At 58.1% G+C, this 24,067-nt stretch overlaps 1 protein-coding gene across 1 annotated transcript in view; it reads right to left on the bottom strand.

Moving 5' to 3' along the window:
• Positions 1-3,446: 3,446 nt before the first annotated feature.
• The window catches only part of Ttll8 (tubulin tyrosine ligase like 8), a 40,490-nt gene continuing 19,869 nt past the window's right edge, over positions 3,447-24,067 (bottom strand). Inside the window, exons 9-15 of the mRNA XM_026413596.2 lie at positions 18,199-18,347; positions 15,878-16,118; positions 14,233-14,668; positions 13,034-13,529; positions 8,871-8,984; positions 4,055-4,228; positions 3,447-3,589 (exon numbers count right to left, since the gene is read on the bottom strand). Of these exons, the coding sequence (XP_026269381.2) occupies positions 3,447-3,589; positions 4,055-4,228; positions 8,871-8,984; positions 13,034-13,529; positions 14,233-14,668; positions 15,878-16,118; positions 18,199-18,347 (1,753 nt within the window). The remainder of the gene's footprint in view (positions 3,590-4,054; positions 4,229-8,870; positions 8,985-13,033; positions 13,530-14,232; positions 14,669-15,877; positions 16,119-18,198; positions 18,348-24,067) is intronic.

Below are 24,067 nucleotides of genomic sequence, written 5' to 3'. Positions count from 1 at the left end.
TTGGGTGCCACCGTCCCCGCTCCCCAGTGGCTCTCTGCCACGCTGGCGTTGGCCCCCAGCTCTTGCTCTCTCTGGCTTGCTACCTGTGTCCCTGTGCAGAGGTCATCTCTGGGTGGAGCGACCCAGGCCCGGACTGCCTGAGCCTGCCCTGGTGTTAGTGTCCTGACCCCAGGACCCTTGGCCCTGGGCAGACCCAGACTTGGTCCCCCAACTGCAGAGACTGAGAATCTTCCTCCATGACATTTTTTTCTGTGCTGGTCATTGCCTAGAGGCCCAGTGGGTGTGTGACACAGGCTTGATGGGTGAGTGGACGAGGCACAGACCTCTGAGGACTCTCCCCAGCCAAACTGTGGGTCTGGGAGGACCCCGCTGTCCTCCTCGGGGTGGGGGAACTTGCTGCTTCTCCAGGGGCACCCCTCGTCAGCCGGCCCCATTCCTCAGCATTTCCCTGCTGCGCAGGTGTGGTCCCCAGTGGGGTGGGGTTTCTGTGGGGAGGGCACTGTCTGGCATGGCAGTGGACCAGGTGGCTGTGGGTCCTGGTGTCTCAGAACCCTGGGGAGTGGGTGTCAAATCCAGCCCAGAGCCAGGGAGTGCTACTGCCACCTGGTGGCAGCACACACACCCTCCAGGAGCGCCTCCCTTGTCTCAGCAAGATGGCAGGGCAGCGGGGGTCTGCGGGAGGCCAGGGGCCTCACCTTTCCCACCCGTGGGTCATGCAGGGCAATGGTGAAGTCTTGAGGGAGCATGTTCCTGTCTGGCGGCAGCAGGGTCCGGCAACACCCCTCCAGCAGACCTTCCCTCTCCAGACCAGCAGGGGTTCCCGGGCTAGTCTGTGCGGGAGACTCGGTGGATCCAGGGACAGAGAGGCTGAAGGTAGAGGTCAGAACAAGACATATGGGTGGTGAGGAGTGGGGTGGACTGGGGTGGGGGCTTGGACGTTGTCAGGGCGCCTGTGTGGTCAGGAGCCAAGAGCAGGAACTTGTGCCTGACGCTGGTCATCCACCCACCCAGGCCTCTCTGGGGAGGGACAGGCTGTGGATGGGGACCCTGGAGATGTGGGAGCAGAGCTGCAGCCAGCCATCCCGAGGCCCCGAGGGGCAGGCCTTGCGCAGCACCCAAATCTGCCCTCTGAGCCCCTTGCCTGAACTGGCTTCTGTGCCCCAGTGTTGGGGGCACTACTGCTCCTTTATGGGGACCTCTGGAAGGGGGGGTCTGGCCGCACCACGTGACACTGGCCCCGTGAACCTGAAGTCTACTATGAGAACACTGCCTCACCCCCTGGCAAATCCCAAGGTGCCCCTTCCCTGGGGCAGGGCCAGCCTGTGGGATGTCCTGGGGTCCAGCCTCATGTGGGGTGGGCCCCATGGCTTTCCATGGTCTGGCCTCGTCCCTGGCAGCTTCGACCGTGACATCCTTTCCCCTGCCATAGGCCTTGGCCCTATTTTAACTAGTTCCTGTGGGTCCCATGTCCCCAGGGGCCATGTTGCATCGCAGCCTGACCTCCAGAGAGGAGCAGCCAAGTGGGTGGGTGTTAACCCAATTTTCAGGGAGCAGGAGCCCCCAGTGCAGGAGAGCAAAGGCGGCCCAGGGACCCGTGGCTGGAGGAAGGGCAGCCTGGCCAAGGCTGGAGGTCAGAGGGTGCCTGCAGACAGCAGCAGCTGGCCGTGCAAAGCCAGGCCTGGGTGCCCGTCTCTGGTCACATCGTCAAATGGCAACAGTACCCAGACGGTGAGAGCAGCTGGGGAGGGCAGCCAGGAGGCTCATGAGCCGCAGGAGAACTCCGGGAGGTGGGCCCTAAGGCCTACTGCTGGGGGACCCTGGCCTGGGGCCCAAGGTGATGCTGTGGGGCAGAGAGGCCCTCTGTGGTCCCGCTGCAAGCAGGGCACCTGATGGCCCTTTGTGAGCATAGAACATTGGAGAACCCACCTGCCAGCAGATGGCCCCGGGGCAGGAGGCCCCATCATGAGGGAACTCAGAAAGCATGCTGAGGGGCTTCAGCCACATGGGATGGAAGCAGGACCCACTGGCTACTGTCACCCTTGACTGGGGACCCCACCCTCCTATCAGCTCAGTTCCTGTGCCCGCTGCCCAGCCTCTTTCCCACAGGTCTAGAGAGGTGGGCTGGGGCCTCTGTGCTTACAGGTGGGCACTGGACACCCATCCTGCATGGCCACTGGGTCAGTGGAGTGGGCTGGATTGTCCCCAGGAGTGCTGGCCTATAGGCAGAATGCTTCAGGAGAGAAAACTCAGCGCCCACCTCTGCACTGATGGCACAGTGGGCAGCGGGCGAGCTTGGCAGGCCCTGGGAAGGCCTTCCAGGAGACAGTCTGCCAGGACACAGAGCCTTCTCCAGAGCCTGGTCCAAGGCCTCCAGTAGGACTGCTGCTCTGCGTGGCAGAGGCTGCCACATGGACCTTTCCAGGTGACACACATGCTACCCTAAATGTGCTATCCCAGTGTCATGAAAAGTGCCACTGTGACCTGAAGTGGATGACCTCAGGGTGGATACAGGCCATGGAGCCAGGGCACTGGTCTCAGGGAGTCCAGGTCGCTGGGCCCCTGACCCCATCCCGGGCCAAGCTCTCCAGGCTGAGGCCAAGGGGGCTCCGTCCTTTCACAGGGGGAGGTAGGTACCATGTCTGCTACTATAACTGAACACCACAGACGGGGAAATTCACAAAGATCAGAGGTTTATTTGGCTCATGGTTCTGGAGGCTGGGGAGCCCAACAGCATGGGGCAGCAGCTGAGGTTTGGTGCTGGTGGCCTTTGCTGAGGGAGTCAGGAGTGGAGGCTGAGCAAGTGTGCCCACAGATGACCGGTGGATCCCCAGGAGGGTTTGCCAGGGCCCCACCTCTCAATGCTGCTGCACTGGGGGCCAGGTTTCCAGGGGATATAAACCACAGCGAGCGCCCCTTGTCCACACGGGTCCATCCAGCCACTGCTGACAGGACCCCTTGGTCCCGTACAGGGGCCAGCAGCTGGGGGCCTTAGGGGCTTTCCCGATGCCTGGGTCTCCCTGGGGCCCTCACCCCTGGGCCCAGTTGGACCACTGACGGCCAGAGGACCTAGAAGTCCACTGCCAAGGAATCTCAGGATGGGACCCAGGGTGACCCCCTCACTCCCGCGCTCAGCACCAGGCTGGAAGGAAACAGGTGCGAGGGACCTGGACCCGCACAGCCAGGTTTGTTGAATAGGTGAAGGGATAAATGAAGGTGTCCTGCGGTCGGGCAGGGGGGCGGCGCAGGGCGAGGTCGTGCGCACAGCGGGGCGGGCAGGGGACGGGGCGCGGGCGCGGAGGGGGGCTCCGTAAGAAACACCAGGGTGGAGATTGCGCTTTCTCTAAAATAGCTCTGTATACACCGCCCTCGTCGGCCGGCTCCCAGGGCGCGAGCCAGCTCCGGGCCGCCGGGCACGCTCCCTCGTCCCGGTCCTCGCCTTAGTCCGGTCACGGGGTCCACGGGCTGCCAGACCGCCCGCCGCCGAGCGGCACAAAGGAGGAGCCCTCCAGGACGGCGGCACAGAAGGGCCGGGAGGGCGTCAGCGAGCGGCACACCAGGCACGGCGGGGCTTCCAGGTCCGGAGCGGGCCCTGCGGGAGAGAGGGCGCTGAGGCCACGCCCACCGCCCACGCCCAGCGACCACGCCCACCACCGCTCGAGGGGCCAAAGGCCACGCCCATACCCAAAGACCACGCCCGCCCCGTGGCCCAGCCCAGACCATGCCCTTGACTCAACGGCCACGCCCACCGCCCCCGACCTTGCCTGCCAATCCGTGAGACCTGGCCTGAGAGCCTCCGCCATGGCCACGGTGCTCCACCAAGCAGCTGCCCACCAGAACCTGTCCACAGCCCCAAGACCATAGCCACCATCTCAGCTATGCTCACCGGTCCCTGAGACCTCATCTGCGAGCTCTGGCTACACCCACTGCTATGACCACGCCCACTGGCCCCTGAAACCACGTCCATCAGACTGAGGACTGCTCCATCCTCCCTGAGGCCACGCCCCTCGGGGAGGCAGTCCTGGTCTGGGGTACGCCCACTTCAGGTGGCCCTCACACCCTGAGCGGCCAGTGCCTGCGGGAAAATCCAGTTCCAGCTGGCTTCCAAGCCCACCCTCCTCTCCCACCTGGACCCTCCCTACCAGCTTCCCCAGCTTTCCAAAGACCCAGGCCTCACACAAATCCAGGCCAAAGAGTGGGGGCGTCCTGTCTAAGGTGAAGGCCGTGAAGTCTAGGGAGGCCAGAAGCGAAGGCAATCCCGCGGGGGGGGGGGTAGGTTGAGGGGGCGCTGTGTCCTTGCCCCTGCCCTGTGGGACTCAGTGTCTTGGGACACTGAGCAATTCAGGCTTCCGGAGGCACCGCAACGCTCGCACCCCCCAGAGCAGAACCCCGCAGCACCACCAGCACCTCTGGGAGGCTCCCCCGCCCTGCTGGGAGGCCAAGGGAGGAGGAGCCTGCCCACGGGGCCGGGCGGGGCCCCAGGGCTCACGGACACCGGCCACTGCTACCCCACCTCCCACCCCAGGGGTCCTTCCTTCAGCTCCTAGCGTGCCTCTAGCCTCCTCCGCTGGGTGGCACTCAGGAGGACCAGTGGCTAGGCTGCTCTGGGAGAAGCCCCAGCCCCTCCTGCCCTGGGCCTTTCCCTGTGCCCAGGACCAAGAGGGGAGGTGGGCCCAGGGCAGCCAGGAGATGAGGGCAGGTTGCTCCAGTCCACACCCACGGCTAGTGGCCCTTGGTCTCTGGCTGCCTGGCCAGCCCTCCTCAGGGAAGGGGTGGGCCTATGCCCAGCCCCTGCCCCATGTGCAGACCCATCTCAGGCCCTGGAGGCCACATCTGCAGCAGTGATCAGGCTCCAGGCCAAGGGCCTTGTCCACCAGTGCAGCCGGGGCCTCAGCAGGCTTGCAGTGGTCTTCAGAAAATGTGTCCCACCGGACAGGGTCAGGGACCAAGGCCGGCAAGCTCCTAGAGGCAGGCACGCTTGAGCCTTCATGGAGAGGGCAGGATGGGTCCTGGGCAGACAAGGCCCAGGCAGGTGGGCTGAGGGGGCAGAGGAGCTGCTTAGATGAGGGAGGTGCCCAGGCAGTGGGCCGTACGGGATCGAGAGCAGACGTGGGCATCAAAGCACAAAGCGTCCCCAGGAAGTAAAGGAAAGCTGGCAAAACTGTGAGGAACCATCAGACCCCAGCAGGGCAGGGAGCCAAGGAGCCCAGAAACTGCTCCTTCTGAGGCTCCGCCCACCGGGGGGGGCTGTGGGTCCCATGGGAAGAGCACCCCTGCAGGGGGTGATCCTCCATCAAGAAAGCAGCCTCTGCCCAGGGCTACACCTTCAGTGAAAGGAGGCAGCACCTTCCACACCTGCGCCCCGTGGCCAAGAGGAGTGTTCCTCTGTGCTGAGCCCCGCGGCAATCCTCAAGTTAGCCCTCCAAGAGATTCCCAGGGCACCGGGTTTGCAGAGAGATGTCTGGGGCATCCTTCCCCAGGGCCCGGTGGAGGCCAAGGCCACTCAAGGAGAGTGCAGAGAAGGCCCGCGGCTTTTTTTTTTTTTTTTTTAAAGAAAATGAGCAATTTATAATAAAATATGAACAAGTGTTAGCAGACAGAGCCAACAGGGCTAGGGACTTCAGTTATTTGGATTACCAGACCACTAGACACAGAATATGCACACCTTCAAATACACTCTAGAAAGCACAAGCAAGAAAAAGAACTAGTATAAAAACAAATACAGTCAGGTACAATGGCATCACCCGTAATCCTAGTGGCTTGGGAGGCCAAGGCAGGAGGATAGCAAGTTTAAGGCCAGCCTCAGCAATTTACTAAGGCCCTAAGCAACTTAGCGAGACCCTGTCTCAACATAAAAAATAAAAATGACTGGGGAACAAATAAATAAAATATAATAGTAAAATAAAAGGCACCCCTGGGTTCAATCCCTGGTACAAAAAAAAAATGAGTACATAATTTTGTGTGTGTGTGTGGGGGGGGTGGAATGAATCCCAAGCAAGTGCTGTACCACTGAGCTACACCCCAGTCCAGTAGTTTATTAAAAAGTAGAACTTCTAAAAAATGAAAATTAGATTAACTGGAATTGAAACCTCAATGGATTCATACCACTGAATTCCATGAAGACGGATGAGCCAGAGCCAGGCAAGAGGGCATCTCAGACCACAGTGCAGGAACCCAAGGAGACAGCCCGGGGGGCCGCACTGTTTAAAGAGCCGGCGGTGGAGGGAGTCCGTGACAGTTAATGACAGCGGGCACAGGTTAAAGGAGTCAGAGAATCCAGCTTCAACAAGGAAGACCTTCCTTATCCAGAGTGTATCAAAACGGCCCACTCGGCAGGTTCTTTGGTCTGTCTGCTGAAATTTTATGTTTTACTATCACCAGTTTCAAAATGGTGCTATTGGCCTATACTTTCCTCTGCAGTTGAAGACTTTTCTCACTATTTAGAATTTCAGTCTCCTGTGAGTCTTTTTTCGTGAAGCGTGGAGTCTGCGAGGCACAGTGCCACTCGCCGCGTCACTATTGTACAGTGGTGTCCCACTGTGTAAAGCTTGGCAGCCAGCTTTTGGTTGTGATGCTACTTCTCAAGATCTATGCAGATTGATAAGTGCAAGTCTGGCTTATCGTCCCTCTCTCCATCCCCCCATGACAGACAGCACGAGTTCCTGTGTCTTCTGCCTACACCTGGAAGTGGGCTGCTGGGTCCTAGGGTGGAGCATGTAGAATGTGCCAGTTAACAAGCTCTGGTTTTCTTTTTCTTTTTTGGTACTGGGGATTGAACCCAGGGGTGCTTTTCCACTGAGCCACCACATCCCCAGCCTGTTTCCCTCTTTATGTTTTCTTTTGAGGCAAGGTCTTAGCTAGCTAAGTTGCTTAGGACCTCACTAAGTTGCTGCGGCTGGCCTTGAACTCCCAAGCCTCCTGCCTCAGCCTCCTGAGCTACTGGAATTACAGATGTGACCACTGAGCCTGGCTCACCCTTCTAATTTTTTTTCAATAAATTTTTTTAGTTGTTGATGGGATTATTTTATTGATTTATTTATATGTGGTGCTGAGAATGGAACCCAGTGCCTCACATAGGTGAGGCCAGCGCTCTACCACTGAGCCTCAACCCCAGCCCCTAGTTTTATTAATACAACTTCATCCTTCTGTTCTAGCTTGGCTGCTTAAGTTACCCTGATAACTTAAATGTCCCCTTTTGTTCTTCTCTTAAGCTGTACGTGGGCACTCCCCAGCCTCATAAGTAATTAAAAGTTATTAAAAATATAAAAGAAGCGGTCTAAAGGCCAGGGTTCCCAGGCACAGGGGAAGCACAGCATGATACGCCCGGGACTTGCTCTGCGGCAGGGCCTGGCTTCGTCATCAAGAGGACACCCCTGCTGACCAAAAGCTCCCTTGAGTGTGCAGTAACTTCCGAGGGGCATTCTCATGAATGAGAGGGACGCCCCTGGAACTCCGAGATCTGGGAGGCCCGAGGGCCCGAGGAGCTCATGCAGGTCAGCCTAGGCAGTGGTGGATGGGCCAGCGGCAAGCTGCGTGTCCACGGCAACAGGAAGGTGGGGGGGGTCTTGCCTGCCTCAAGGTCATCACGTTATCTGGGTCGGGGCAAAGGTATGATTTTTTTTTCTGAGGCTGGGGAGCAAACCCCCAAAGTAAGATTTTCTTTGCTTTGGGCTTTGTTAAATAGTAATTTTTAAAAATACCTTTGTTTTATTTATTGGTTTATTTTTATGTGGTGCTGAGGAGGGGACTCAGGGCCTGGCACAGGCTAGGCGAGTGCTCCACGGGTTAGCCACAACCCCAGCCCCTGTTAAATAGCAATTTGACCAGAGACAGAGTGCACAGCTTCCAAACCAGAGGAAGAGAGACGGCAGGGCACAGTGGCTCACACCCTGGATCCCAGCGACTCTGGAGGCTGAGGATCTCACGTTCAAAGCCAGGCTGGGCAACTTAGCAAGACCCTGCCTCAAAACAGAAAGTGAAAAGGTTCTTTGGGCCAGAACCTCCGTCTTCCACTAATTTGCCAAAATATAGAGCACAGGGCAGGGGAGGGGCCCACACGTGTTCTCCAGGCTGGTGGGAGCATGGAGCTGTTCCCTTGTACCATGCATCTACAAGGTGATGTAGAATCTACAGGAATGGTGCTGTTCAGAAGAGCACGCCTGGAGAGTGTCCCCAGTGAAAACCTGGGAGAGCGCCTGGCATTACCCAGCACACTGTCACCTGGCAAATAGGCAGTTCTGCAGGAGGACAGTGGTTCAGTGTGTGAACTGAGCAACTCAGTCTCTCTCAGAGCACAGACAGCTTCCTGAACCCTGTGAAGGAGAACAGTCAGGAAAAGGCAGCCAAAGAGAAAGGCCATTCACTGGAAGGCCAGCCACCCTGCCCAGAGAAGCCCTGTGAGGATGGCCGAGGAGCGCCTGCTGGGAGCTGGCCTGTGAGTTCATGCATAATGGGGCAAAGGAATAAAGGACTCTGGCCTGTAAACACGGTTTCTTAACTGAGTAGCAGTGTGGGGGCCTCTCTTCCAAAGAAATAGTCCAAGGAAAAAGTGGGTGGCTGGGGACGCAGCTCAGTGGGAGAGCACCCCCAGGCTCAACCCCACCCCCAAAGAAGGAAAGCTGAAATGAGAAAGAAACAAGTCCATCCAGAACAGGCGGGAACAGAGGGCGAGGAGGCTGGACTGGGTGGGCTACAGGGCAGTCAGCTGAAGTGGAGGGTGACTGCTGGCCCCTGCCTGCTGCCCTGTCCCTCCCTGCTGCCCTGTCCCTCCCTGGCGCAGTCAGGACTGTTCGGGGAGATGGTGCATAGCAGTGGTGCCGGGCGCTCTCAGGCTGCCCACTCCCCGCAGGCGGCTCTCTGCGCAGCAAGCCCACCCCCAACGCCGCCCTGGGGGCTGCCCATGCCCTGGTGTGGGCCGGCGGCCTGGTGACCGCTGGTCAGCACCCAGGGCTCCCTCTGACTGCAGAGGTGTCGGACTCCTTGCACACCTAGGGGCAGACACAGAAAGCTCAGGGAATGCGCAGAGTCTCTCAAGAGAACAAGGGGCTTGGAGGGTGGTCACTGTGTGAACGGCAGAGAACAAGGGACACAGGCACTCGCAGAGACGACACAGGTGCCGTAGCAACCAGACCAGGTGTGATGACACGCACATGCCCTCCAAGGAGCATGCAGCGCAGTCACAAGTCCAAGGTAGTGGGAATGCACGAGGCTCGAGGAGGGGAAGGCAGATCCTTAATCATCAATTTCCCCAAGTTGGCCTATGGATTCAATGTGAGTCCCACCGATCCCTCAGCAGGGCTTTCTGTGACACTTCATAAGACAGTTGTGACATGTGTCAAGAAGAGAGTACAACCAGAGGGACCCTCCCCTGCAGATATAAGATGCGGCAGCTGGGCAGCGTGGCCCTGCGCAGGGACAAGGGAACTTCTAGCAACGTGGAGCAGGCTCCAGGCCCAGCTGTGCACCCACGCGGGAGGGACATCAGCCCATCAGAGGAAGGTTGTCCAACAAGTGACCGTGTCGATGTAGAGTTTGATCCGTACCTCACACTGTGCACACAGATCAGCTTCAGATGGGCTAAAGGTGTTCATCGAAAATCGGAACTTGAAGCTCTAGTAATTAATACAGGAGAGTAGTATTTTAAACTCTGACCTAAGGAAAGATTCCCTAAAACCAAGATAGCACTGAAAGAAAAAGATCGATAATTTGGCCACACGAAAATGAAGAACTTTTGCTGATCAAAGGGCATCTTTTAAAAAACTGAGAACAAATTGCTAACTGGGAGAAGCCATCCAAAACAGTGTCTTTGAGCACAACTCACCCCCAGGAGAAAAGGCAATGGTAGGAAACTGCACAGGAAGTTACACCACCAACAAAGCACACCAGGAAACCCAGCTGTCGATCAAGGGTGTGTGAGACATTAGCACAATCAAAACCGCAACCTGCCACCTCTCCAGTCCACTCGCTGGCAGCACCTGATGACCCACTTCTGTGGGTCCAGGAGACCTCTCACAAGCTTCCCGTTGTCTCCTTAACCGAAGCATCTGCAGATCCCATGAGCTAGCAATTCCATCAGGAAATACACTCACAAGACACTTGCTCATGGCCATGGGGCGTAAGAATGTTCACTAAAGCGCTGCCCCCCAAAGCAGAGCCTGCTACAGCCTCAACGCAGCCACGGGCGAGCAGGTCCAAGAGTTGCAGAATCCCCACAGGAACTGCAGCCACAGGGGCCAGTCTCAGCGATAGGACCTCTGTGGGAATGTCCCGTTCCCCCCAGGGGGCCTTACAATACCTCCTTAACAAGTAAGAATGGCTGCAGTCCAAAGTCTGTTAAAAGAGAGCACATAGGCTCAATAACGAGAATCAGAAAGGGACGCACAGGCAGGACTGGCGGGCGTAGGAATGGCGGCTCAGTGCTGGGGAGTCCCACTCCACTGCCAGGCCGCGCTCACACCAAGGCTGCCCGGAGAAGCAAAGCAGGAGGGCGTGATGGGCGGAGGTCGCTGCGGCAGCAGCTCATTACTTGATCACAGTGACTGAGATGAAAAACAGCCCAGCAAGAACACAAGAGTGTTTCATGAACTGAGAACTACCATCAGCCACAGCATGTGCACCTGAGGCCCCCGGAGTGAGAGAGGAATGAATGGACGAATCAGATAGAGTCCTGGCCAGGTGATTAAGTAAGGAAAAAAGGTACGACGATGATAAGGGTAAAGACAATTCATGAGATGACATAATCGCCTATGTGACAAATCCAAGGGAATATTAATCCATAAAATCGACAAAAATGTCCAGTGAGATGACTGGATTTAAAAAATCAACTCCATTTCTAGAAACCAGCTGTATTTGTAGATATAATAAAATTTCGACAAGAGGGAACATTTACAATAGAGGAAAAAGAAGAATAAATCTACCCAAAAGAGAGTAAGAGCATTACAAAGAGAACTACAGGGGTTTATTGAAAACTCTGAGGGATCAACAAATGGGGAGCCACCCAGTGTTCACAGACTGGAAGACTCGAGGCCGCGAAGGACTTGGCCCTTCCCAAATTAATACGTGAGTCTGATTTAACCCCAGTGAGAGCCTCAGCCGCCTCACTGCTGGGGCTCCTCTGTGCACTCTGTCTAGAGCGCCAGGAGCTCGGGGCCTGTCCAGGGAGGAGGAGGCTGGGACCTGCCTGGGGGATGCAGGCCCAGGGCAGAGCAGACCCACGCAGCAGGCCAAGTGGGCGCACACCAGTCACGGGGGGGGATGTGTGCCCAAGAGCGGGGAGGGGCTTTCCCACAGGGGCCGGTCGGCACCCACAAAAGTCACCTAGACCCTGACCCGTAGGACACCACAAGCCAGTTCCAGGAGACCTAGGGGTAAAAGGCAGCAGCAATCTGCTGAAAGACTCCTCTGGAAGTCACCTCCATGACCCTGGAGCAAGGACTCCAATCAATGTGCCAAGAAATCACCTGACTTAGGAAGTTGATGCTTGCATCAAAGGACACCCTGAAGGAGTGCAAAGACAGGACACGGGTGGAAGAAGGTCTCTGCAATCAAAGTCAGCTGAGAGGAAACTGCACATGAAGAGAAAGACCAGCACTCATGGAGCAGTGGACGGGCACGTTCCAGGACAGGAAACCTACGTGGTCACCAAGTGTCTGAAAGAGCGATTTGCATTCCATTTGTGAGTAGGAAGACACAGAGTCCCACTGTACACCACAGAGAGGCCCGTGCTGAGGTGTCGGGAGCAGTGGCTGCTGCAGTGGTGGTCAGAGTGCAGACCAGCCCGCTCCCTGGGCTGCTTGCAGCACCCAGGGAAGGGGTTGGCCGTGTCCCCCAAATTCACGTCCATCTGGAACCTGTGGAGGTGACCTTATCTAGGAACAGAATCTTTGCCAGTGTAATCAGTGAATGACGTCATGCCGGAGCAGGTAGGCCCAACTGCTGTCCTTGTGAGGGATTCTGAACGTACAGGCACAGGGGCAGTGTGCCTGGGGACAGACCTAAGGGGGTGATGCAGCCAGCAGCCCTGGGAGCTGGAGGAGGCAGGAGGGAGCCTCCCTGGAGCCCCCACAGTCCTTCCGACACTCTGGAGTGTCTGTTGTTCTCAGGCTGTTCACACACCCAGCTAAGGTGCAGCTGTCCGTCTACTGACCTTTCCCCCAGGCCCATGGAGGCCCCTTAGTCTTCCTGGAGACACCTTCTTAATAATGTAAGCCTGGAAGTCACCCGCACTAGGATGCCAGGCACCAGGCAGTAGGACAGACAGGCCTGGTGACAGGTAGGACCAGGGGCTGGCAGTGTCCTCCAGGGGCACTGCCCGCCCTGCAGAGGTATGGTGCTGCTCCTGCCTGGAGCCCCCGCAGGCAATCCATGCATCCGCATGTCCAGCAGACCTGCTGAGAGCCGGGCATATCCCAGGCACTGGGGATACAGAGGAGGAGACAGAGCGGCAGTCCTGCCCAGAGCTTCCCATCGAGGGGAGACTGGCCTGGCCAGGAGGGCTGCTGGGAGGGACCAGGTACAGTCAGACAGACAGATTGACCATGGAGGGGACAGCCAGTGGGAGGGGAGTGCACCAGGCAGAACAGGTGGGGGCTGGCTGGCCCTGGGTCTCATGGCTACACTCGGGGCAGCACTGGCGTGCAGATACAGTCCAGCCACACTGCCCCATCTCAGGCACGACTTGGCTCCATCAGAACCTTCAAGAAACCAAGGCCAGAGCCTGGTGGTCCGCTGCTTTGGGAAGCTGCTGGTCTAGTGACATTTCCCTTGCCTGGCTCTGTTCAAACACTCTGGCACAAACCCATCTGCACTACATCCAGAGAGACAGGGCACCGCCCACCGAGGCCCAGGGCGGGGTCACACTGGAATTGCTGCTCCCGGCACTGTCTCCACCAGAGACCCCATGCTGGGTGCCAGTTGCCCCCAGTCCCGCTCCCAAGCTCATGCTGATGCCCCAGTCCCATCCCTTCAAGACACAGCCGCTGCAATCCCCAAACAAGCACAGGTGACCTGGGGACACAGTCTTGAGCGCGCATCTCACCTGCTGCGGCGGGAGGCGTTGGGGACAGCGAGGTCTGCACCGACTTCGCGCTCTGCGGCGCGGGCGCCAGGGGGCGCACGCTCAGCGAGCTCGCATCCAGGAGTTCGGCGGGCTGCGCTTTGGAGAAGGTGCTCTTGGGGGCCTTACTGTCCGCGCGCGGGCAGGCGCAGGCGGGCAGCGCGAGCTTCCCGCCCGCCTCGGCGTGCGCCGGTCTCGCTCTGCAGCTTCGCTCTGCCGGCCGCTGCGGAGGCGCCGGCAGCGGGGAGCAGAGCGCCTTCGCGTCTTCCCGCTTCCAGTCCTGCACAGCCCCGCGCGGCGCGCCGCCCGCCAGGCCCGACACGGCCGAGGGGCACCGCACTTTGAGTAGCTGAGCGTCGCAGAGGGAAGCCGGGAAATTGAAGTTGGTAATGGGCGGCATTTGCCTCTTGGCCTTCTTCATGCCGATGCCCTCCACGCAGAGGTCGGATCCGTTGAAGGGCGGCAGCTCCACCACGGGCTGCGGAGAGGATGCGGGAGCGAGGGTGGGCCTGCACACCTGACTCTGGGGTGATGTGGACCCCAGGTGGCTCTTGGGACCTGCCGGCCAGGGGTCGGCCTCTGACCCCACACCCAGGGACCAGAGATGCCCTTCTCTCCCAGTTCTGCCTCGGTAGTGAGGCCGCAGCCAGGCACCTGGTCCCTCCTTCAGGGCCTGACCCAAGGTGCAGAAGCCCAGAGGTAAAGGCCCCAGATAGCCCTGCTGTCCAGCCTGGAGAGTTCTCTAGGGGAGGAGGCCCAGCAGGCCCTGGAAAATACAGCCTGGAGTCTGGGGGAGCCCACGGAGTTCTAGCCAGGACCCAGCCATGGCCACAGTCAGGATGGGGGCTGAGCACCAGGGGGAGCAAAGTTAGACTTCAGAGGTCCTGGGACAAGGTGGCCAGGGGTGCCCAGACCTCCCGGGGTCTGGAGTGACCTCTTGGCTCATTGCAGAGAAGACTGAAGGCAGGGGAGCAGGGCAGGCCCAGCGCTTAGAGCACACCAGGACCAGGCTCACCAGACCTGGGCTCTGGACCTGTGTCCTCCAAGATCCAGCAGGGCTGGTGGCCTGTGGCTCTGTCCAGCTGCTTCCAGGAACAGGAAGTGGAGGTGGCTGCAGCTTGGGACCCAAACCCATCCCATGGACCGGTGCTTGCAGCCAAAGTGGGCAGCTGCTCTCTTACCTGTCTCCACAGAAGCTCAAAGTTGCCGATGTCACAGTTTCGGTCCACCTTGCGGTCCACCACCACCTTGATGGTGTCCTCCTGTACCTGGGCACAGAGCTGGGCTGTGACAGGGGTGGATGGGTGCATGGTGGGACTAGAATTGATCTCGATCAGCCAGGGCTTGAAGTCCCGCCCGAGGATGAAGTCCGCGCCGTAGAGTTCGAAGCTGTTCTTGCGGGCCTCCACGTGGTCCTGGGCCACCTTCATGGCGTTGGTGATGGCCCTCTTCATGGAGGGGTAGATGACGCTGCCCCACATGGCCCCACAGCCCCGCTTCTGCAGGTACTCCTGAAACCTGGAGCTGGACCACATGTTGTGGCCAGGCAGCAGTGGGCTGCGCCCCTGGTCATTCCTGAGCCGCTTCTGGATGGAGTGGTTACACAGGTGGATGGCACTGCAGGGCAAGGTGCTGTGAGGCCTGATGCCATCCCCCGTCGCCCGCCCAGGTGGCTCAGGCCTGGCTGTTCCCGGGACTCCACACCTGGCCCAGGTGGTGGCAGGAGGGGCCCATGCTGGGTTCTTCAGGCTCTGCCCCCTGGGGCCACGGGGATTGTGTGGAGGCAATGCAGAAGCCCAAGGGACTGTCACGACCTCCCCAAGACTGTTTCCCTGTCTGCACGTTGGCAGGGACACTGGCCCTTGAAGGGCTGATCTGGTGAGACAGATCCTGTGACATCTTAGTTATACTCTTATCTGGCTCTAAATGGATTCAAAGTAAACACCACCTTTTGGGAGACTATCAAGTGCGACAGGGGGGACGGAGGACATTTTTGTTTGAACTGTAGCTGTGTCGGGCCAGCGCCCTGGGCTGGGAATTCCAACCTGTTCTGGGGGCGGGACCTGCTCTCACAGCCACACGTGAGCACTACCACGTGAAGCAGAGGGAGAGGAAAGAGGTCCGAGCTTCTGGAAGCTAGAGAGCCGTGGGGCCAGGCCCTGGCCTACGGGCCCTGCCTGCCACTCGGGTCTGTGCACAGGCGGCCACAGCCACGCAGGCAGACTCTGGAATCCTCTGTCGGTCCAGGCGGAGCAGGCTCAGCGAGGGTGTGGGACCTGCCAGGCAGGCGCTCATGGCTTGGTGAGGCATCGTGGGGCAGGCGTGGGGCTGGCGGGGGCTCCCTGGGGTTCTTCTCCCTGGGGTTCTGCACAGAGAGTTCCCAGATCCCCTCTCTCTGGACCCCCTTGTTCTGGACAATTAGCCAGCAGCCCTACCCCAGGTGTGACCTAACAGGTGGGACTTGGGTGTGGCGGCCCACCCCCCATCGGGGTAGAGTTCACCCCAGCAAGGTCTCTGTTGGGCCACTCACAAAACTGCAAGAGGAAGCCCTGGTTTGGGCAGAGGCTGGGGGATGCTCGTGTGGATGGCACCGTGCCTTAGGAGAGGAGTCACAGACAGGCCCTCACTGTCCTGTCCGTGCTGGTACCTGGTGAGGTGGGGTTCACCACCCAGGCGCCCTGTTCCCGGATGTGTGAGCCTCTGCCTGGTGCCCAGTGCTTTGGTGGTGGAAGGTGACCGTGAGTGTGTGGAGTGGTCGGCAGCTGGGGCACCTGCCCACACCCACCCCGGTGCTTGGCACTGTGGGCATGACAGCCCTCCACTGACCTGTCCAGATTGTCCAGGGAGAAGCGCTGTGTGGAAAACCGCAGGTAGCTCTCCTTGTAGAACCAGATGGTCAGGGGGTTCCAGTCTGTGACCAGGAACCACTGCCTGATGTCGAACTTGGTGTCATAGATGAGCATGGGTGTCTCGATGTACTTCTGCACCACCCACTTGTTGTCCTTGGTGGGCAGTTCCTCAGCCGCCAGCTCCAGGATGTCCTCCACCCGGTCCATGCACACTATGTCTGCAAGAGGCCACAGCTCAGGCCTGGGCACGGCCTCCAGGGTCCCAGCTCAGCTCCAGCGCCCACCTGGCCTTGGGTCCAGGGCCAGGAGACAGCCCGGCCAGCTGGGCAGGGCAGCTTCACCCTCAGTGGAGGAAGCCACAGTTAGTGCCCAGCTCGCCCACTGCAGGGCCACCGTCCACACTCCAGAGAGGGGGATGCAGAGATCCAGGAGGGACATGGCAGGGGCAGTGGGGCCCTCGAGGGCTGGACGGTCAGGACACTAATGGTGCCCTGATGGACGTGGTGCACGTGGGAGGTGGAGTCCCTGAGTTCTCTCTCTGTGCCGTGGCAGGTCTGCGGTTCCCCATCACCCCCTGAGGCCAGGTGACTTGCAGTGGCTGGGACACGTGGGCAGAGGGCAGGCCTCACTGGGTGCTGGAGTCCCTGCCTTTCTCTGCCGTGACAACTCTGAAGCCTGAGGGAGTGGGGTCCCCAGGCAGGGGACTTGACGGGCAGAGCGCCTGGTGGTCTGCCCAGGCCAGCCACAATGACCACAAGCCTGAGTGACAACATTTTGCTGAGGGCCACTGAGATTTGGGGCTGCCTGTTTCCTGACACCAGGGGTCTATCCTGGGTCTATTCTGACTGACACAGGGTGGAGGGACGCTCTGTCCACAGAACTCCAGAGGCAGGAGGGAGAGCTCCTCACAGGGCACCAGACGGGTCCCTTCAGTTCCAGGGAGTGGAGACCCTGCCTGACACCAGAGCTCAGGACATGGCACCCAACTCCTGAAGTCACTGAGCCCAGCACCTGGGCAGGAGCAGGGAGAGCACAGCCAGGGACCCGCAGAGGGGAATGCTGTGCTCTGGCTGTAGACAGGGGTCAAGGTGCCCAGGCAGTGGGAGGAAGGTTTGGCTGGCTGGATGGGCAGAGCACAGGGCAGGGGTGGGCAGAAGAGCAGAAAGAAGTCTGCAGGACACGGGGTGTGGACCACCTGCCAGGCAAGAGGAGGCTCAGGACTGAATGCAACAAAACCACATATTAATGCATGTTTTAAAATCACAAAAATCAACAAACCATTCAAAATAATTCAGGATGCAAATAGAATATCCAAACTAAAAATAAAGCTGACTCGGACACCCAGGAAGAAGAGGACATTCTGAATCACAAACAAGAGGGTGCCGCGAAGGCTGTCCACAGAGGGGATCTCGCAGCACTGGGGACAAGTGAGCTCAGCACTCAAGTCAGAGACAAGGGGGACGTGCCCAACAGGAAAACTGGAAAATGCCACCAAAGGTTGATTGAAAACACGGGTAAAGTGAGAAAACCACCTTGAGTTCTACCGAAACACACAGAAACACTCACTCCATTAGGAAAAAATCAGAATATAATAATGGCTGTAATTTGAGAAAATGAAGTAAAAAACATGAATAGGCAGTAACCACAACCACAGACAAAATCTAAGCAGTGTTAGGGCTCTGCTCTTTATTTTAGTTAATTAATGTGTCTAGTTTTCAGCACTGGGGATGAACTCAGGGGTGCTTTACCCCTGAGCTACACTGGCAGTCATTTTTATTTTTTATTTTGAGACAGGGTCTCACTAAATTACCGAGGGCCTCACTAAATTGTGAGGATGGCCTTGAACTTGTGATCTTCCTGCCTCAGCCTCCTGAGTTGCTGGGACTGTAGGTGTGGCCACCACATCCAGCAAGAGTCTGGGTTTTAGGGATGAGTTTGCTAGTGAATTAAGGTGTAGGAATCACTCTCCCTGAGATGAACGTCCACCCTCTGTTTCAAAGGCTGGTGTAAGCCTGTCACTAAGCTCAACCAAGGTCATAGAGAAGAGTCTAACCTGGGAATGCAGACGAGGAGACACTGGCTAACTGGCAGACCTGAACATGGCACTGAGACGGGATTGTGCGTCCTCCTCCTCCACCAGGCACCTGTGAGTCCTGAGCCCCCAGTGACCGCCACCCCAGCTCCCCACCTCCCCACAGGGCCACAAGCTGGAGACCACGGGTCGCTCCCGACACCCCCTGGGTGGATGTCAACAAGGGTGGCTCGTGCCCATGGAGCACCCATTCCCGGGGAACTCACCTCGGCCCCGGGACTTGGCTGCAGGTTTGATGATCCAGATGTTCCGGAGCCCGTCGATCTCTGTCTGGGGGTTCACAGAAGTGATCTTATTCAGCAGAGCCTGGCACTGCGAAAAGTAATTCCTTGAACTGGAGATGAAAGCATCGCCACTACAAAGCAAGATGCGGAAAGTGCGTGAGGCTGCAAAGATGGCCACGCCCAGTGCGCGTGGGTCTAGGACCCGCTGGGGCAGGCCTGGGTGTCCTTCTAACCAGAGCACAGCCAGGGACCCAGGCCTGCCAGAGTGCTCCTGGACAGGGAGGTCAAGAAGTGGGGACCCACCTTGTGGATCTGGCTGCATGTGTTCCCAGGATGCCAGGCCTGGGGCCACATGGGAACCACTGGAGGTTCCTATGCAGAGGCTCCATCTGCATGCACCGCGTCCGATGGTCCCCCGTAAGAAATGGACATGCCATGCAGACCTTCCAGTCCACACCAGTGGCCAGTGGCCACCCTGTGAGTCCACTGCTGCCCAGACCCCAAGATATTGTTGGTGGTTTTGCAGAGCCAGGCAGCAGTGGCCTGACCCAGGAGGCCCCAGGAGGCCCCAGGATCTTGTGGCACTAAGGCCAGTGGAGCTGCCGAGCAGCTCAGAGTCTGCGGAACCCTCTGCACCTGGAGAGGCTCCCATGCAGCACCTCGGCAGCCCGTGGCCTGGGACCCTCTGCGGGTGGCAGCCCAGCAGCTCAGGAGGAAGTACCAGGCCACGCTTCCTGCACAGGGCCCAGCACACTGGCCATGACCCAGGCTGAGGGGCATCTGTGTTCTGTTGCCCTGCTGGGAGGGCGGGCAGCACCCAGGAGAAAGTGAAGCGTGGGGGACCCAGGCCATGTGGGTGGTCACCATTGTGGAGCTGCAGTTGGGGGGGGGGCAAGAGAACATGAGCCCCAGCAGTGACTGCCTGCTGGGGGCAGGAAGCAGAGGACAGAGTGAGGGCCCTGCTTGCTGGCTGAGTAGCAGACAGGGCCCCACTCCCCTGAGAACCCTCTTGGGTGGTAGAGCAGGAGGGCCTCGAGGCTCAGAGAGCAGGTACAGCCCCTGCCCCAGAAAGCTGTGGCCTGAGCTGGCCCCAGACCTGCCGTGAGGTGGCTCCTGGCCACAGGCTGCTCCCATGGCTTTGGCTTGGGGAGGTTGAGCAGTGGCCGCCCCAGGGGAAGGAGTCTCTCAGCCTCTCCCAGGACACGGCGCCCAGGTCTGGAAGGACCCCTCCTCCAGGAGCTGCCCCGCCTGGGTCTGCTGTGGAGGGGAGCTGGGAGGCCACAGCTCTGAGAGCCAGAGCCCAGCCGGGCTTCAGGAGGCACCACAGGCCAGGTCTGGACCCTGCCGCTCAGGAGAACAGAGGGAGTCACTCCCACCCCAACAGGAGAAAGGGTGGTGCAGCCCGCCAGGCTCACTGGGTCCCCGTGCGTGGGGACCCCAGGAGCCTTGGCCAGTAAGGACACGTGCACCTGAGGCTCCCTGCCGGCCCCTCCAGAGCAGCCCAGACCAGACTCCACTGCCCACCCTCCTGACCAGACGCAGGGGGCCTCCGTGACCCCTGGGACCTTCCTTTTTATTGAGGTCTAAGAAAATGTGGTCAAGTGAATGACCCCCTACCCAAAAAAGGGGAGTGCTCCACACCCAACTGCCATGAGGGAGGAGGACGGAACGCTGCTCCTCAGCAGGTTCCCTAGGACTCCGCCGTGGACAGCAGCCACTCGCGTTCTGACTTCCTACCGCCTGGACCGGCTTTGCCTTGAACTGACACCTGGAACCACACACGCACCCTGATGGCCTCTTGGAACGGGCTGCAAGGCTCGCCTGGCCGCTGCGCCACGGGCAGGAGAGCCAGCGCCAGGTCTGGGCTCTCGGAACAAGGCCTTTCTGAGCACACGCGTCCGCCCTCGTGGGTGAAGACCTCGGGATGACTGTTTGGACACGGGGTGTGCAGGTGCCTGGATTTGTGGGAACCGTGGGAGTTGCAGGGGCCCACACGTGTGGGGTGGGTGGCCTCCGGAGTCAGGGAGCCGCTCTCCCCTCGCGAGCTCCTGTCTGGGGGCATCTGGAAGCCTTCTCTTGTGGACTCCTGAACGTTTCCCTCGGACGCCTCTTCCTGACCCACAGCAGTCCTCAGAGTGACTAGGGGAGGCCTCACCGGACCCGCGGGCTGTCACGGTCCTCCAGGACACTGCCTGGCTCGCCTTTCCATTCAGCCCATAGTGCGCTCCAGTCGGCTGGTCACCACTGCGACCAAGAGACCCGACAAGAACGAGAGGAGGGAAAGCTTATGTGGGGGCTCATGGTTTAGAGGTTCAGTCCTGGGGCAGCTGACACCACAGCTCTGGGCCCAGATGAGGTAGCACCTCATGGGCACGGAGGAGGAGAGCAGCTCAGGGCACGGCACCAGGAAGCAGAGAGTGTAAACCCCACAGGCCACCCCCACTGCCAGCAGTCACCACCAGCTGACCCCTCCGGTGGGTGAACCCACTGACCAGGTGACGGCTCTCATAACCCAGTCACTTCACCTCTGAACCTTCTTGCCTTGCCTCATGAGCTCCGGGGATGCCGCGTAGCGAACCCCAAGGCAGCGCTTTCTGAGAAACGAACGGCTCGTAACACCCACAGCACGCACGGCATGGGTCTTCTCATCCTGGTGGACTGTGGAAATCTTCCCTTGGGGGCTGGAGGTCACCCCAGTGTTGGTTTCTTAACTCTCTCACATCCTGTCTCAAGTTCCTCTTTGTGTGTCTGTGAAGCAGAATTCCACGTGCTGCCCGTGGCCCCAGCACTGTCCACTGAGGGGCCTGGCCTCAGGTTAAATGGCCGATTGAATGAGTTCCTGGGGTCTCCGTCCTGCCACGCTGGATGGATCTTCTATTCTATCCCAATATACCTTATTACTACAGACTTTGTCTTGAAATTGGAGCATGAAATCCTCTGATTTTGTTTTTCTTGATCGAGCCTTTCTTGTCTTAAATTATTATTATATTGCTGTATAAATTTTAGAGTCACTTTAATTTCTCTTGCCTCCAAAGAAATCCCTGCCCAGATTTCAGTTGGGATTCTGTTGACCTTTGGGTTGGTCTGGAGGAACAAACCACACCAGTAAGTCTCCTGATTTGTGAGCACATTTTTACACGCTCATACATGTATATTAGGCACCTGACACCTCTGAGCTTATTACTTTCAGTTTAGGGACTTGAGTTTTGCTACATTTATTTCTAGATCTCTGTTGTTGCTTTTTATTGTATACTGTGATTTTAAATGTTAGTCTTACCATCTCTGCTAGCACATGGAAATAGAATGACTTTGTATTAATCTTGAGTCCAGAGACCTTGTTAAATTCACTTAATTCTAATATTTTTAAATTTCTTAAAATTTTCTATGTGCACCATCACACCATCTACAAATAACGAGCTTCTCCACCTGTGCTCTTTGTCTCCCAACTGCTGGACACGCCAGCCTGCTGATCAGAGGACTGCTGTGAGCATCTGCGGACCATTCTGATTTCAGGACCACACTTCAGTGTATCCCACTAAGAAGCATCAGCTGTGGGATTGTTACAAACCACCCATCCACAAGCTTTTCTCTTCCTGGTTTGCTGAAAACTTGAACATGGACAGGGATAAAATTGTATCATTTTTGTGTGTGTTGAAATCATCACTTTATCTCTTCTGCAAAGGTGACAGAATTTGCTGGTCACTTTTTTTCCTTTTTTGGTACGGGGGTGAACCCAGGGGTGCTCTACCACTGAGCCACATTCCCAGCCCTTGTAATTTCATTTTGTTCTGACTCAGGGCTCACCAGTCTCCAAGGCTGGCCTTGCTCTGCATTCTTCTGCCCCAGCCTCCTGGCCGCTGGGATCACACCTGGCTGCCATGAGTCACTTTTAAATGGGTTTCTGGGTTTCCAAATGTGCAGCTTTCACACCTGTCTTCTGAGGTTGCTGTCTGGCTTAGCCCTTTCTCCAGAGCCCATGCCTCCATGGCGTTCACGTTGGGCATGGTCCCTGCACCTGCCTGGTGGGCGCTTTGACCATCAGGCTTCACTTCTGGCTCTGACCAGCCTCCTTGCTGCTGCTTCCCCGAGCGTCTTCTCTTGGTTTCATTCTGAGTGTCCCGCAGTCACATGTAAAAGGGGTCTCCATGAACCTAGTTGAGTCTTTGGGGTTTTTCTAAAGGATTACTCTGGGAGTCTTTGTCTTCAGGGTACTTGCTGCATTTAGCGGAACGGGGTGATTTTGTTTCTTCATTTCTAATCTGAATTACTCCCGTGTTGTATAACACGCATATGTTTGTAGGCTATATAAAGACGAGCCAACACGTTACTTACACACAGCTTGCATTTTAACATGGACTCACCGATGTGAATATATTCAAAGGGCTCCATGATTCTTATGTGCTTGGAAACTGGTAAGATGTTAAAAATCAAGAACCTATGTTCAAATTATAACTCAATAAGTATATTTTTAAACTTAGGCTGAAATGGAAGAAGTGGACATATGATCACCAAGGTGTATGTGGACTCCCGGAGAGCCGGCCAGACCATTCCCTTGGAAAGTCTGTCTATAGTGCCTCTGTGCAACTCTGACGTGGTCCTGGGCTTGTGACAGGGCCCTGGGGCCACTGATGACAAGGCACCTCACCATCCACGCGGTGGTATGTCTGGGGTCCTGAGCCACAAGCACAAGTTAGCTGGAGGTGGCGGGCCAGCACACAGAGGCAGAATGGGGGCCCAGAAGCAGCGAGGCTCTCTGCAGTGACTTCCAAAGTGTTCTCCCAAAGAGAAATGCAGGTAGACTGGACTCCAAGAGCGGAGCATTTTCTGGCCACACCCCCCATACCAGGATTCTGAGTGCATCCCACAAACCACCTGAAGAATGGGCAGGAGACGCACTCGGGCTCTGAAGAGCCTGTGAGGAGAAGCAGCAGAGACCGACCTCCTTGGTAGGAGCATGGGGAACACGCCCACTGAGGACAGAACATTCTGGAAGGGCCAGCAGGGCCAGGTCTTCCTGTGATGGCGTGAGCTGTGACTATGCAGGAGCCGCCCTGCACAGCTGTGTTTGGCTGAAGGGAGGACTCAGGCTAGTATCCAGAGTGGACCAGAAGGGCCTGGCACAGGGCAGGGCACAGCGGCCAGGGGGAGGCAGCCAGCCGTACACTGCACCTGCAGTTAGCCAGCGGTTCCCCAGAGCCGCGGGACAAGGCCCCCACAGGATGAGCAGGAAGACAAGGACTCCCAGGACCGCCGCCCAAGCCACTGAAACCAAAGCCAGAACCTCGGAGCAGCAGGAGAAAGCACCTGGCCTCCCGGACAGAAGAGTGCTGAAGGGTGGGGCAGCCATGGCCGCAAGGCACAGCCGAGCAAACCAAGAACTCTGCAGATGGAGGACTTCGCTCCAGAGAAGGCGTCCTTCAAAACTGAAGGAAACAGGCTGAGAAAGAAGCGAAACCAGGAGGGTCCCACCGGAGGGTCCCACCCGCAGATCATCCCTGGAAGGAATATCAAAAGCAGCTCTTCAGACGCAGCTGAGGGACCACAGGAGTCAGGAGCTGCTCTGGGAAGGGCCAAATCGCAGAAAACCCAGTAGGACTGACCCTGCAAAGCCACGGAGAATAGCCCTGGGCAGCTTGGAGCCCAGAACCAGTAGACCAGGGCGGGCGCCTCAGGGAGCCGGGGCTGTGAGGGGAGCAGGGCGAGTGCCGTGGGCAGTGGCAAGGGAGGGAGGCACAGCAACCGGGCAGACCACCAGCAGGGACGGGCGTGCCACAGGCTGAGGCACAGAGCCCTCAGGGCTTCCTCACCAGGTGGCCTAGGTGGGCACAGCGGCCATGTGCCCCTTGACAAC

Source organism: Urocitellus parryii, chromosome 5 (assembly GCF_045843805.1).
Source record: "Urocitellus parryii isolate mUroPar1 chromosome 5, mUroPar1.hap1, whole genome shotgun sequence".
NCBI classification, from domain to species: domain Eukaryota; kingdom Metazoa; phylum Chordata; class Mammalia; order Rodentia; family Sciuridae; genus Urocitellus; species Urocitellus parryii.
Note: the sequence above shows the minus strand (reverse complement) of the source record. Positions and strands in the feature narration are given on the sequence as shown.